This window comes from Haliotis cracherodii, unplaced genomic scaffold (assembly GCF_022045235.1).
Source record: "Haliotis cracherodii isolate W230 unplaced genomic scaffold, xgHalCrac1.p SCAF_5, whole genome shotgun sequence".
NCBI lineage: Eukaryota > Metazoa > Mollusca > Gastropoda > Lepetellida > Haliotidae > Haliotis > Haliotis cracherodii.
The window spans coordinates 53,425,482-53,440,114 of NW_027266308.1; the positions used below are offsets into that span (position 1 = coordinate 53,425,482).

At 38.9% G+C, this 14,633-nt stretch overlaps 2 protein-coding genes across 2 annotated transcripts; both read left to right on the forward strand.

Annotated features, from left to right (window-relative positions):
* Window positions 1-6,213: 6,213 nt before the first annotated feature.
* LOC139443754 (homeobox protein OTX1 B-like) lies at window positions 6,214-7,430 on the forward strand. The gene is made up of 4 exons (XM_071224676.1): window positions 6,214-6,309; window positions 6,426-6,527; window positions 6,806-6,996; window positions 7,103-7,430. The coding sequence occupies exons 1-4, from the start codon at window positions 6,214-6,216 to the stop codon at window positions 7,428-7,430; spliced, it is 717 nt and encodes a 238-aa protein (XP_071080777.1).
* A 2,993-nt stretch (window positions 7,431-10,423) lies between these two features.
* On the forward strand, window positions 10,424-11,640 carry LOC139443756 (homeobox protein OTX1 B-like). The gene is made up of 4 exons (XM_071224677.1): window positions 10,424-10,519; window positions 10,636-10,737; window positions 11,016-11,206; window positions 11,313-11,640. The coding sequence occupies exons 1-4, from the start codon at window positions 10,424-10,426 to the stop codon at window positions 11,638-11,640; spliced, it is 717 nt and encodes a 238-aa protein (XP_071080778.1).
* The last annotated feature ends 2,993 nt before the right edge of the window (window positions 11,641-14,633 follow it).

Below are 14,633 nucleotides of genomic sequence, written 5' to 3' on the forward strand. Positions count from 1 at the left end.
TGCAACTGTCATTTGAAGAGGACTGTGTAAATGTTTCTGAGATAATAAACATTATCTGAAAACTATCATTTCCTGTTCTTATGAAACACGCATTTTCCCACTTTCATGTAAACCACGATTACAAATATCTTACTGATAAACAAAGGATCCTAAACAGGCGAATCTTGGATTCGAACACATGATTGGTGGATGTTGGTTGGACTAAGAGACAAACCTCTGCACCGTTCAAATGAATCTGCTTGAAGGAAACTTTTATTGTGAAATTTAACCGTTCTTTAGGTTGTGTGATATGAAATATAAAGCATTGTATAAATCATTTTTAGCAAAGCTACCCTCACAGGTATAGATCCTCACCTCCTTGGAAACATGTGTGTTGCAACTGCGACAGATATCCTGCTTTGCTCAGGTCACATTTAAGAGTGTTGTGGTTACATATGTTCCATCGTATATAGGTAATAACTAAAACATTAAATGAAGCTATGTTTTCAAGGCTTGAATGATACATTTGGCATCAAATAACACTCATGTTAAACTTTGAAGCTGCTCAGTTACGGTCAATGTGATATCCCGATCTATGCCTGTAAGGTATTATCAACAACTTTCGTATGCACTTGTAATCGCCATGTTGCGTATAGGAGCCAAACCTTCATGCTGACGTTATCGGATTATCGGGCGCTTCCTTTGGATACCATTGTCTTAAGCAGATGTCGACACAATTTACCGTCTGGGAGCGTAAAACATATATACATGCATAAGGCGTGTCGGACAAACCAATTACGTCAATCAGTACTGTACATACATTATATACCACTAGTTCAAACCATTCATTATTTCATATGGCGAGAGATACAGACTGGTAAACGGGAAATTTACCCATAGGGTGACCCTTGTATTGCAGAAAAGCCAAGCAAGTAATGGTACAGCAATCACAGTTTAAGGTGTCATTTACAGGTATTTGGATTATTACCACGAAAAAGTACATGGCAATAGTTTCAACAGTTTTAAAAATAGTTTGCCAAATCAATACTGACATTAATTTCTTCATAACCATCATTTAGGATCCGATTTTCTATCATAATACCATATGGATCTTCCAAATGTTATATATCAATTTATTTATGTGTCAGTTTAGGTATGTAATGTGTATTTTATTATCATATTGTGAGGCGCTAAATATACAGGTGAGGAACATCAAACGTCCCATGAACTACTTGAACCTTACCCCTCTATAAATTGTAAATATAGTTGCTGAGTTTTCAGCTTCATGTTGGTTGTGAGACTTCATTAAATATTAAGTACCAAAAACGTCTCTACACTATGGTGGCAGCCAACTTCTACTAATATTTCGATCAAATGATAATATACCTTACGTCGGAATATATGCATCGGAATATATAGAATCTGAGCGTGACCTTGAAATAGCTTGGCACATCCGTTCAGTTAGCATAGAGTAAAATATTTTGAAGTTAATAAAGTGAAATATAAATAGCTACAAAGAGAAAAGTAATTTTTACGTGTTATCGGTGGTTATGATGAACATGTAACTTGAAAATTGCAAGGTTTTTACCAAACCTAAAATTCTTAAGAGAGGCGGGTAAAGACAATAAAATAAACTTTCCATATTCATATTAAGAATTTGTGTCAAACACACACTCGATTGTATAATTCCGACCATATCATGAGTATGTTTCCATTAGTCGCCATCAAATAGTGATGATACCAGATGTTGGCGAAAAGGCGAGCGTATCCGGCCCCGCTATTTCCCCGGTTACACCCCGTCACAAACACATGCAAAACCAAGGCAATTGTTCACCCGGAAAAAAAAGGGAACAAGTTAAAAAGGGAACTGTATCAAGCATCATTTGGTCACTGATGCGTCAAATTTGGAAATGTCATCCACATGTCTACCACAAAACGTTTTAAAAGCTTTATGTTGTAACTAAGAACACTCTTTGAAATCATCGTGGAAAGAGCTTGCTCGAGTGTACCTCAGAAGTTGTGAAATGTAGACAACTGGGAACCATTTTTCTTGGCTCACGACATATATACGCCTTATTTCTTTTGAACAAATACATGATCATCGAGATTTTTCTGTATCCTCTTATTCCAAAGATGTTCAATTATATAATGGATATGCGTTTCAAGCTTATTACGAGCATAACTGTTTCACACAATAACAAATAAGTTATCCTTGTGAAGACTACGGTGTTGTTAATGTTTGTTTGTTTGTTGTTTAACGCCGCACTCGGCAATATTCCAGCTATATGACGACGGTTATTGTTAATGCCTGGCCCTTCCACACACTATAAGGATTCCTCGCTAGGATTTGTAAATGTTTTGTCCCTGTTTGTTAATGAAATTGTCCCACAAAACAAGATGGACATTTAAACGTAGTGTCCACACATATGTGCTACGTAGGGCGGCCTCTTTGATGTAGGTGTAAAGTTTTGACAGGTAAGTGAGTACACGCTCACCTGGCGGAGGCTACTTTAATGTACCGCTACCTCGTCGACGACTGCTACCGTTTTAATTAGGTAAACAAAGATATAGTTCTTATTGCTGTGAAAACAATCAAGATGTTTCAACTTAAACAGCATGGCGGCTATACATGAAGAAAGAATTCCTGATTATTAACAACACAGACGTGGGAGTAATGAGTGGGTGGTGTATGGTGGTTGACTTAAAAGAAGCCCGATGGTCATGGTACGGGTATAAAGTCGAAAACTTCCATCCTTTGGACGTACCAATCCAAACAGAAAACCAAGAACCAAAATTCCATTACAACAAAGCTAACTGGGACCAATTCCAAGATATCTGCAACGAAGCTAACTTAAACGAAATAGAAAATAATGATCCAGAAACCTATTGTAACAACCTAACAGACTATATAATAAACGCAGCCAAAACCTCCATCCCCTTCAAAGTATCTAAGACAGGCAAACCGACGGTACCATGGTGGAATGAGGAAATAGAACAGACTAGACGAAAACGTAAATCAGCCTTCAATAAAGCAAAACGCGACTACAAATATTTAAACATAGCCCACGAACTAAACCACCAGGTTCAAAAACTAGTCCAAATAGCCAAAAGTAGAGACTGGAAAAAATTCTGCGAAGGTATAAATAACCGTACAGATGCCAGAACGGTCTGGCGCAAAATCCACGCCATTAGAGGCTTAAAACGACATAAAAAAAACCCTAACATTAACAACTCAACCAACCCCGCCCAAAAAGCAAATAATCTCGCCAACCACTTTTCGGCCGTTAGCAGTAACAGCAACTTCAGCCAAAAATTCCAAGATAAACTTAAAACAGAAAACAAACCCACAAAAGAACCAAACAATAACAATCTAGAAATAAATCAACCCTACACAATGGAGGAGCTCCTCTACGTAATCCAAAACAGGAAAAAGGGCACAGCCCCAGGATTAGACCTAACCTCTTACCAAATAATTAACAAACTCCCCCTAAAACTGCTCCAGGCACTACTCAAACTATACAATCTCATCTACCTAAACGGACAGGTTCCTACACCCTGGAAACAGGCCCTAGTCATACCAATCCCTAAACCTAATAAACCAGCTAATCAAGCTAACTCATATAGACCAATATCCCTAACTTCAAACTTATGTAAAGTAATGGAATCAATGGCTAAAAATAGATTACAACATTACTTAAACCAAAATAACACCATAAACCCAGATCAAAGCGGTTTCACTCCTGGCCGCTCAACCCTAGATAACCTCGCCCGACTAGAACAAGATATTAAGACAGGACAACTAAATAAACAATATACCACAGGCATCTTCTTAGACTTCTCTAAAGCTTTCGACATGGTATGGCACGATGGGCTAATACAAAAACTTAAAAAAATAGGACTCAAAGGTCAGATAATAAACTACATCCAGGACTTCCTAAACAATCGTAAAATAACCGTGTGTATAGACCAAACTCTATCGGACCAATGTCCCCTAGAAAATGGCACTCCACAGGGCAGTATCCTCAGCCCCACCCTCTTCAATATAATGATAAACGATCTATTCGAGGGTCTATCCCCTAAAGTAAACACATCAAAATTCGCGGATGATGGAGCCATCTGGATCCGCACTAAAAGCATGAAAATGGCCACAAATCTACTCCAAAAATCTCTTAATAAAATACAACAATGGGCTGACAAATGGGGCTTCTCCCTTAACTCAGAAAAAACAACAGGAATAGTATTCAAACATAAAAACATGAAACCCGCCTCCCCAATCCTCCAGCTAAACAACCAAACAATCAAATTTCAAAAACAAACCAAATTCTTAGGACTTATTTTCGATGAACATCTCACCTGGGATGCTCACATCCAAAACCTAACAACTAAATGCAGTAAAGACCTAAACACCCTAAGATGCCTAACTGGCTCTAACTGGGGAGCCTCCAAAGATACTCTCCTCTCTCTCTACATATCCCTAATTAGATCAAAACTAGACTACGGCTGCGCCATATACAACACCCTAAACAACTCTCTATCCAAAAAACTTGACTCAATACAATATCAGGCTCTCAAACTCATTACACGCACCCAACATGGCACCTCCTACACCTCACTTCAGGCCTTAACAGGAGAAATGCCACTAAGTCTACGCAGGGAACAGCTAAGCTTAAATTTCTGGGCCGCGTCCCAATCAAACCCTCTCATCCAAAACTTAATAAACCAAAACATCAGCCCTAAAAACCAAGCTCTAGCTCGTAAACACCCCTTACTTACCCCAATATCCCAAAGAATAACAAACTACCTAAATGAACACCAAATTAAAAATCTTAAACAAAACTGCAAACAATCAAATATCTTCACCCCTAAACTTAAAATACCCAAAATAGACACAACACTAGCTAGCCAAATAAATAAACAAACCGACCCAAACATAGCTAAAACTACCACACTAGCATACATACACAAAAATTGGCCAAATTGGTGTCACATTTACACGGACGGATCCTCAGATCCGACCTCCAAACACACGGGTTTCGGAGTCCATACCACACAACCAACTAAAACCACACAATCCTTCCGACTCCCAAATAACCAATCAATATTCACGGCCGAACTAATGGGCATGGCCTCAGCCCTCCACAATCAAGAATCCAAAAACAACCAAAAAATCCTAATACTTACTGACTCCCTAAGTGGACTACAAGCCCTCCAAAACAAAAATACCAAAAACCGACCTAAATTAATAAATCAAATACTTAAAAGCTCCAACGACCTAACAAAAGCAGGCAAACAAATAACCTTCTTGTGGATACCCGCCCACGTAGGAATATACGGTAATGAAAACGCCGATAAAGCAGCTAAACTATCCCTTAAAATCCCAGAAATAAGCTTAAACTTACCCATCTCAAAATCAGAAATTAAAAGTGTAAACAAACAAAAAATCACAAAAAAATGGCATAACCTATATCTAAACTCAAATAGCAAAATCAAAAGAGTGCTCAGCAAACCACTAACCAAACCAAAAATTCTCCATCCATCAAAAAAAATCGACAGAGTAATCACTAAACTCCAAACAGGACACACCAACCTAAATAACCACCTAAAAAAAATTAAAAAACACACTACAGGTAACTGCCCACACTGCAAACAACCAGAAACCCCAGAACACGCACTCATCCACTGCACACACTACCTAACACATCGAACCGCATTACAAACCACCCTCAATCTAAACAAGGCTCTCACTCTAGAAGCAATACTAAACCCACAAAATAAACTAGAAAACTTCAAGGCCTTAGGCGTATTCTTAATAAAAACGGAACTAATAAAACGCATCTAAAACCATAATAACCTACCAAATCAAAATCACATAAACAAACAATCATCCACCATACCCAGCTCCCTTAGTTCTCCTCCCCAACCCCATCAGCATCTATTCCAAATCTCAAAATTCCCAAATTCTATATAAGCAACCCCTAAAGCCCCCTCTTGGGTTGCACAGACCACCCTCGCCCCTTTCGGAAACACATTAAATGGCCGGGCCGGGCCCGTGTGCGAAATACGCATCAGTCGGAAAGCGCACGTTAAATCTCCAAAGTAAGTAAGTAAGTAAGTCCTTGAGTCATCAGTCATAGAGCTGCCCTAATCGAAACCAGCAAGACTTGTCACCGAGACCATCTTCACATTTCGAGCATTTTCTCTTTTAAAAGTATTCTATACAATTACCACACTATAATGAAAGTGAAGAGCCCCGAAACCAAGCCAAGCAAGTGCACCGTCAACAAGACAATCGTTCCGGCAAGGAACAGAATCAAGTACTCTGCTAGTCAGGTAAACATTTAATTGCTCGAAACGTCAATAGGAAGAAAACATAAACTATTGTTATTTCAAAAGTAAATCGCAATACAAATTTAACACGTTTTCATCTCCACTATCCATATCCACAGTTGAGGGAACTGGAGAAGGTATTCGTGTCCTCTCAGTATCCTGACAGCTCCATCTTGGAGGATCTCTCCAACACCATCAACATCGACGTAGAGAGACTATCGGTAGGTAAATTACACTTAACAGAAGTTCTCGAAAGAGATAATTGATCGCACAATACACAATATCATAGTGATATAAAACTCTCTTTCTTGTCCCCTTAAATGTACATAGGACCCATGAAATGTACTGAAGTGAAATTCTCATTTTTACTGCTTTATTCAGTTTATATGGTAGACTTAAAGAATTGTTGTATATTTCCTTTCATAATCTTTTCAACCCATATAATAGACCCTGATTTCATTAAATGTCTCGATAATAATGACCTCTTTCTGCCATACAGATCTGGTTCCAGAACCGCCGTTCCAAGTTCAAGCGTCAGTCTAAAGGTGCTCACGTGAACTGGATGAGACAGCAACTGTTTCAACAAGGAACATCACGGTCACGTGACGTAACGGCTACGGAGGAATGTCACGTGCTCACACCACCAACGACTTCCAAGAAAGATGACGTGAAAGACAAACCCAAATCAAAGTAAGTACACACCAAGTTAGTTTCACCTGCGTGTAGTGGGCTCTTATTAGCTTCAACACAATGGCATGTCTGTCTCGGACTAACAACAATCTCTTCTCTTCTTCAGCCTCCACTACCTACCCAGCACTGGACCCGGCTGCTCTTCAGTGACGGACTACGACCCCGTCTACAACCCCCTGATGTATCCATCATCACACAACGTCTACAGCGCACTCACTGACGCAGTATCCTGTACACGGCCTACCCAGAATACTCTCCACTACCCACATCTGATGACGGAAACATCCTTCCAAGTCACACCATGCCAGCAACAGTGGACAGAGTATTCCAACCAGTCCAACTTCAGCTCTCCCGGAACTCCATACTACCAGAATTATATACCCCACTTCAACTTCCTAAGTGATCAGATGACATTTCCCCAAATAGGCGTCTAGAACCTTCGGGGATGTATTCGTGGCCAGACGAAGCACGAGGGCGTAATTTGTGCAATATGCACTGCAGTCCAATGTTGAACTCATCTTGGGCCTGCTTTGTTGTTACTATTAATGTATATATTGTTGTGTTTACGTTATGGATTGCAACTGTCATTTGAAGAGGACTGTGTAAATGTTTCTGAGATAATAAACATTATCTGAAAACTATCATTTCCTGTTCTTATGAAACACGCATTTTCCCACTTTCATGTAAACCACGATTACAAATATCTTACTGATAAACAAAGGATCCTAAACAGGCGAATCTTGGATTCGAACACATGATTGGTGGATGTTGGTTGGACTAAGAGACAAACCTCTGCACCGTTCAAATGAATCTGCTTGAAGGAAACTTTTATTGTGAAATTTAACCGTTCTTTAGGTTGTGTGATATGAAATATAAAGCATTGTATAAATCATTTTTAGCAAAGCTACCCTCACAGGTATAGATCCTCACCTCCTTGGAAACATGTGTGTTGCAACTGCGACAGATATCCTGCTTTGCTCAGGTCACATTTAAGAGTGTTGTGGTTACATATGTTCCATCGTATATAGGTAATAACTAAAACATTAAATGAAGCTATGTTTTCAAGGCTTGAATGATACATTTGGCATCAAATAACACTCATGGTAAACTTTGAAGCTGCTCAGTTACGGTCAATGTGATATCCCGATCTATGCCTGTAAGGTATTATCAACAACTTTCGTATGCACTTGTAATCGCCATGTTGCGTATAGGAGCCAAACCTTCATGCTGACGTTATCGGATTATCGGGCGCTTCCTTTGGATACCATTGTCTTAAGCAGATGTCGACACAAGTTACCGTCTGGGAGCGTAAAACATATATACATGCATAAGGCGTGTCGGACAAACCAATTACGTCAATCAGTACTGTACATACATTATATACCACTAGTTCAAACCATTCATTATTTCATATGGTGAGAGATACAGACTGGTAAACGGGAAATTTACCCATAGGGTGACCCTTGTATTGCAGAAAAGCCAAGCAAGTAATGGTACAGCAATCACAGTTTAAGGTGTCATTTACAGGTATTTGGATTATTACCACGAAAAAGTACATGGCAATAGTTTCAACAGTTTTTAAAATAGTTTGCCAAATCAATACTGACATTAATTTCTTCATAACCATCATTTAGGATCCGATTTTCTATCATAATACCATATGGATCTTCCAAATGTTATATATCAATTTATTTATGTGTCAGTTTAGGTATGTAATGTGTATTTTATTATCATATTGTGAGGCGCTAAATATACAGGTGAGGAACATCAAACGTCCCATGAACTACTTGAACCTTACCCCTCTATAAATTGTAAATATAGTTGCTGACTTTTCAGTTTCATGTTGGTTGTGAGTCTTCATTAAATATTAAGTCCAAAAACGTCTCTACACTATGGTGGCAGCCAACTTCTACTAATATTTCGATCAAATGATAAAATGCCTTACGTCGGAATATATGCATCAGAATATATAGAATCTGAGCGTGATCTTGAAATAGCTTGGTACATCCGTTCAGTTAGCATAGAGTAAAATATTTAGAAGTTAATAAAGTGAAATATAAATAGCTACAAAAAGAAAAGTAATTTTTACGTGTTATTGGTGGTTATGATGAACACGTAACTTGAAAATTGCAAGGTTTTTACCAAACCTAAAATTCTTAAGAGAGGCGGGTAAAGACAATAAAATAAACTTTCCATATTCATATTAAGAATTTGTGTCAAACACACACTCGATTGTATAATTCCGACCATATCATGAGTATGTTTCCATTAGTCGCCATCAAATAGTGATGATACCAGATGTTGGCGAAAAGGCGAGCGTATCCGGCCCCGCTATTTCCCCGGTTACACCCCGTCACAAACACATGCAAAACCAAGGCAATTGTTCACCCGGGAAAAAAAAGGGAACAAGTTAAAAAGGGAACTGTATCAAGCGTCATTTGGTCACTGATGCGTCAAATTTGGAAATGTCATCCACATGTCTACCACAAAACGTTTTAAAAGCTTTATGTTGTAACTAAGAACACTCTTTGAAATCATCGTGGAAAGAGCTTGCTCGAGTGTACCTCAGAAGTTGTGAAATGTAGACAACTGGGAACCATTTTTCTTGGCTCACGACATATATACGCCTTATTTCTTTTGAACAAATACATGATCATCGAGATTTTTCTGTATCCTCTTATTCCAAAGATGTTCAATTATATAATGGATATGCGTTTCAAGCTTATTACGAGCATAACTGTTTCACACAATAACAAATAAGTTATCCTTGTGAAGACTACGGTGTTGTTAATGTTTGTTTGTTTGTTGTTTAACGCCGCACTCGGCAATATTCCAGCTATATGACGACGGTTATTGTTAATGCCTGGCCCTTCCACACACTATAAGGATTCCTCGCTAGGATTTGTAAATGTTTTGTCCCTGTTTGTTAATGAAATTGTCCCACAAAACAAGATGGACATTTAAACGTAGTGTCCACACATATGTGCTACGTAGGGCGGCCTCTTTGATGTAGGTGTAAAGTTTTGACAGGTAAGTGAGTACACGCTCACCTGGCGGAGGCTACTTTAATGTACCGCTACCTCGTCGACGACTGCTACCGTTTTAATTAGGTAAACAAAGATATAGTTCTTATTGCTGTGAAAACAATCAAGATGTTTCAACTTAAACAGCATGGCGGCTATACATGAAGAAAGAATTCCTGATTATTAACAACACAGACGTGGGAGTAATGAGTGGGTGGTGTATGGTGGTTGACTTAAAAGAAGCCCGATGGTCATGGTACGGGTATAAAGTCGAAAACTTCCATCCTTGAGTCATCAGTCATAGAGCTGCCCTAATCGAAACCAGCAAGACTTGTCACCGAGACCATCTTCACATTTCGAGCATTTTCTCTTTTAAAAGTATTCTATACAATTACCACACTATAATGAAAGTGAAGAGCCCCGAAACCAAGCCAAGCAAGTGCACCGTCAACAAGACAATCGTTCCGGCAAGGAACAGAATCAAGTACTCTGCTAGTCAGGTAAACATTTAATTGCTCGAAACGTCAATAGGAAGAAAACATAAACTATTGTTATTTCAAAAGTAAATCGCAATACAAATTTAACACGTTTTCATCTCCACTATCCATATCCACAGTTGAGGGAACTGGAGAAGGTATTCGTGTCCTCTCAGTATCCTGACAGCTCCATCTTGGAGGATCTCTCCAACACCATCAACATCGACGTAGAGAGACTATCGGTAGGTAAATTACACTTAACAGAAGTTCTCGAAAGAGATAATTGATCGCACAATACACAATATCATAGTGATATAAAACTCTCTTTCTTGTCCCCTTAAATGTACATAGGACCCATGAAATGTACTGAAGTGAAATTCTCATTTTTACTGCTTTATTCAGTTTATATGGTAGACTTAAAGAATTGTTGTATATTTCCTTTCATAATCTTTTCAACCCATATAATAGACCCTGATTTCATTAAATGTCTCGATAATAATGACCTCTTTCTGCCATACAGATCTGGTTCCAGAACCGCCGTTCCAAGTTCAAGCGTCAGTCTAAAGGTGCTCACGTGAACTGGATGAGACAGCAACTGTATCAACAAGGAACATCACGGTCACGTGACGTAACGGCTACGGAGGAATGTCACGTGCTCACACCACCAACGACTTCCAAGAAAGATGACGTGAAAGACAAACCCAAATCAAAGTAAGTACACACCAAGTTAGTTTCACCTGCGTGTAGTGGGCTCTTATTAGCTTCAACACAATGGCATGTCTGTCTCGGACTAACAACAATCTCTTCTCTTCTTCAGCCTCCACTACCTACCCAGCACTGGACCCGGCTGCTCTTCAGTGACGGACTACGACCCCGTCTACAACCCCCTGATGTATCCATCATCACACAACGTCTACAGCGCACTCACTGACGCAGTATCCTGTACACGGCCTACCCAGAATACTCTCCACTACCCACATCTGATGACGGAAACATCCTTCCAAGTCACACCATGCCAGCAACAGTGGACAGAGTATTCCAACCAGTCCAACTTCAGCTCTCCCGGAACTCCATACTACCAGAATTATATACCCCACTTCAACTTCCTAAGTGATCAGATGACATTTCCCCAGATAGGCGTCTAGAACCTTCGGGGATGTATTCGTGGCCAGACGAAGCACGAGGGCGTAATTTGTGCAATATGCACTGCAGTCCAATGTTGAACTCATCTTGGGCCTGCTTTGTTGTTACTATTAATGTATATATTGTTGTGTTTACGTTATGGATTGCAACTGTCATTTGAAGAGGACTGTGTAAATGTTTCTGAGATAATAAACATTATCTGAAAACTATCATTTCCTGTTCTTATGAAACACGCATTTTCCCACTTTCATGTAAACCACGATTACAAATATCTTACTGATAAACAAAGGATCCTAAACAGGCGAATCTTGGATTCGAACACATGATTGGTGGATGTTGGTTGGACTAAGAGACAAACCTCTGCACCGTTCAAATGAATCTGCTTGAAGGAAACTTTTATTGTGAAATTTAACCGTTCTTTAGGTTGTGTGATATGAAATATAAAGCATTGTATAAATCATTTTTAGCAAAGCTACCCTCACAGGTATAGATCCTCACCTCCTTGGAAACATGTGTGTTGCAACTGCGACAGATATCCTGCTTTGCTCAGGTCACATTTAAGAGTGTTGTGGTTACATATGTTCCATCGTATATAGGTAATAACTAAAACATTAAATGAAGCTATGTTTTCAAGGCTTGAATGATACATTTGGCATCAAATAACACTCATGTTAAACTTTGAAGCTGCTCAGTTACGGTCAATGTGATATCCCGATCTATGCCTGTAAGGTATTATCAACAACTTTCGTATGCACTTGTAATCGCCATGTTGCGTATAGGAGCCAAACCTTCATGCTGACGTTATCGGATTATCGGGCGCTTCCTTTGGATACCATTGTCTTAAGCAGATGTCGACACAAGTTACCGCCTGGGAGCGTAAAACATATATACATGTATAAGGCGTGTCGGACAAACCAATTACGTCAATCAGTACTGTACATACATTATATACCACTAGTTCAAACCATTCATTATTTCATATGGCGAGAGATACAGACTGGTAAACGGGAAATTTACCCATAGGGTGACCCTTGTATTGCAGAAAAGCCAAGCAAGTAATGGTACAGCAATCACAGTTTAAGGTGTCATTTACAGGTATTTGGATTATTACCACGAAAAAGTACATGGCAATAGTTTCAACAGTTTTAAAAATAGTTTGCCAAATCAATACTGACATTAATTTCTTCATAACCATCATTTAGGATCCGATTTTCTATCATAATACCATATGCATCTTCCAAATGTTATATATCAATTTATTTATGTGTCAGTTTAGGTATGTAATGTGTATTTTATTATCATATTGTGAGGCGCTAAATATACAGGTGAGGAACATCAAACGTCCCATGAAATACTTGAACCTTGTCCCTCTATAAATTGTAAATATAGTTGCTGACTTTTCAGTTTCATGTTGGTTGTGAGTCTTCATTAAATATTAAGTCCAAAAACGTCTCTACACTATGGTGGCAGCCAACTTCTACTAATATTTCGATCAAATGATAATATACCTTACGTCGGAATATATGCCTCGGAATATATAGAATCTGAGCGTGATCTTGAAATAGCTTGGCACATCCGTTCAGTTAGCATAGAGTAACATATTTTGAAGTTAATAAAGTGAAATATAAATAGCTACAAAGAGAAAAGTAATTTTTACGTGTTATCGGTGGTTATGATGGACACGTAACTTGAAAATTGCAAGGTTTTTACCAAACCTAAAATTCTTAAGAGAGGCGGGTAAAGACAATAAAATAAACTTTCCATATTCATATTAAGAATTTGTGTCAAACACACACTCGATTGTATAATTCCGACCATATCATGAGTATGTTTCCATTAGTCGCCATCAAATAGTGATGATACCAGATGTTGGCGAAAAGGCGAGCGTATCCGGCCCCGCTATTTCCCCGGTTACACCCCGTCACAAACACATGCAAAACCAAGGCAATTGTTCACCCGGGAAAAAAAAGGGAACAAGTTAAAAAGGGAACTGTATCAAGCATCATTTGGTCACTGATGCGTCAAATTTGGAAATGTCATCCACATGTCTACCACAAAACGTTTTAAAAGCTTTATGTTGTAACTAAGAACACTCTTTGAAATCATCGTGGAAAGAGCTTGCTCGAGTGTACCTCAGAAGTTGTGAAATGTAGACAACTGGGAACCATTTTTCTTGGCTCACGACATATATACGCCTTATTTCTTTTGAACAAATACATGATCATCGAGATTTTTCTGTATCCTCTTATTCCAAAGATGTTCAATTATATAATGGATATGCGTTTCAAGCTTATTACGAGCATAACTGTTTCACACAATAACAAATAAGTTATCCTTGTGAAGACTACGGTGTTGTTAATGTTTGTTTGTTTGTTGTTTAACGCCGCACTCGGCAATATTCCAGCTATATGACGACGGTTATTGTTAATGCCTGGCCCTTCCACACACTATAAGGATTCCTCGCTAGGATTTGTAAATGTTTTGTCCCTGTTTGTTAATGAAATTGTCCCACAAAACAAGATGGACATTTAAACGTAGTGTCCACACATATGTGCTACGTAGGGCGGCCTCTTTGATGTAGGTGTAAAGTTTTGACAGGTAAGTGAGTACACGCTCACCTGGCGGAGGCTACTTTAATGTACCGCTACCTCGTCGACGACTGCTACCGTTTTAATTAGGTAAACAAAGATATAGTTCTTATTGCTGTGAAAACAATCAAGATGTTTCAACTTAAACAGCATGGCGGCTATACATGAAGAAAGAATTCCTGATTATTAACAACACAGACGTGGGAGTAATGAGTGGGTGGTGTATGGTGGTTGACTTAAAAGAAGCCCGATGGTCATGGTACGGGTATAAAGTCGAAAACTTCCATCCTTGAGTCATCAGTCATAGAGCTGCCCTAATCGAAACCAGCAAGACTTGTCACCGAGACCATCTTCACATTTCGAGCATTTTCTCTTTTAAAAGTATTCTATACAATTACCACACTATA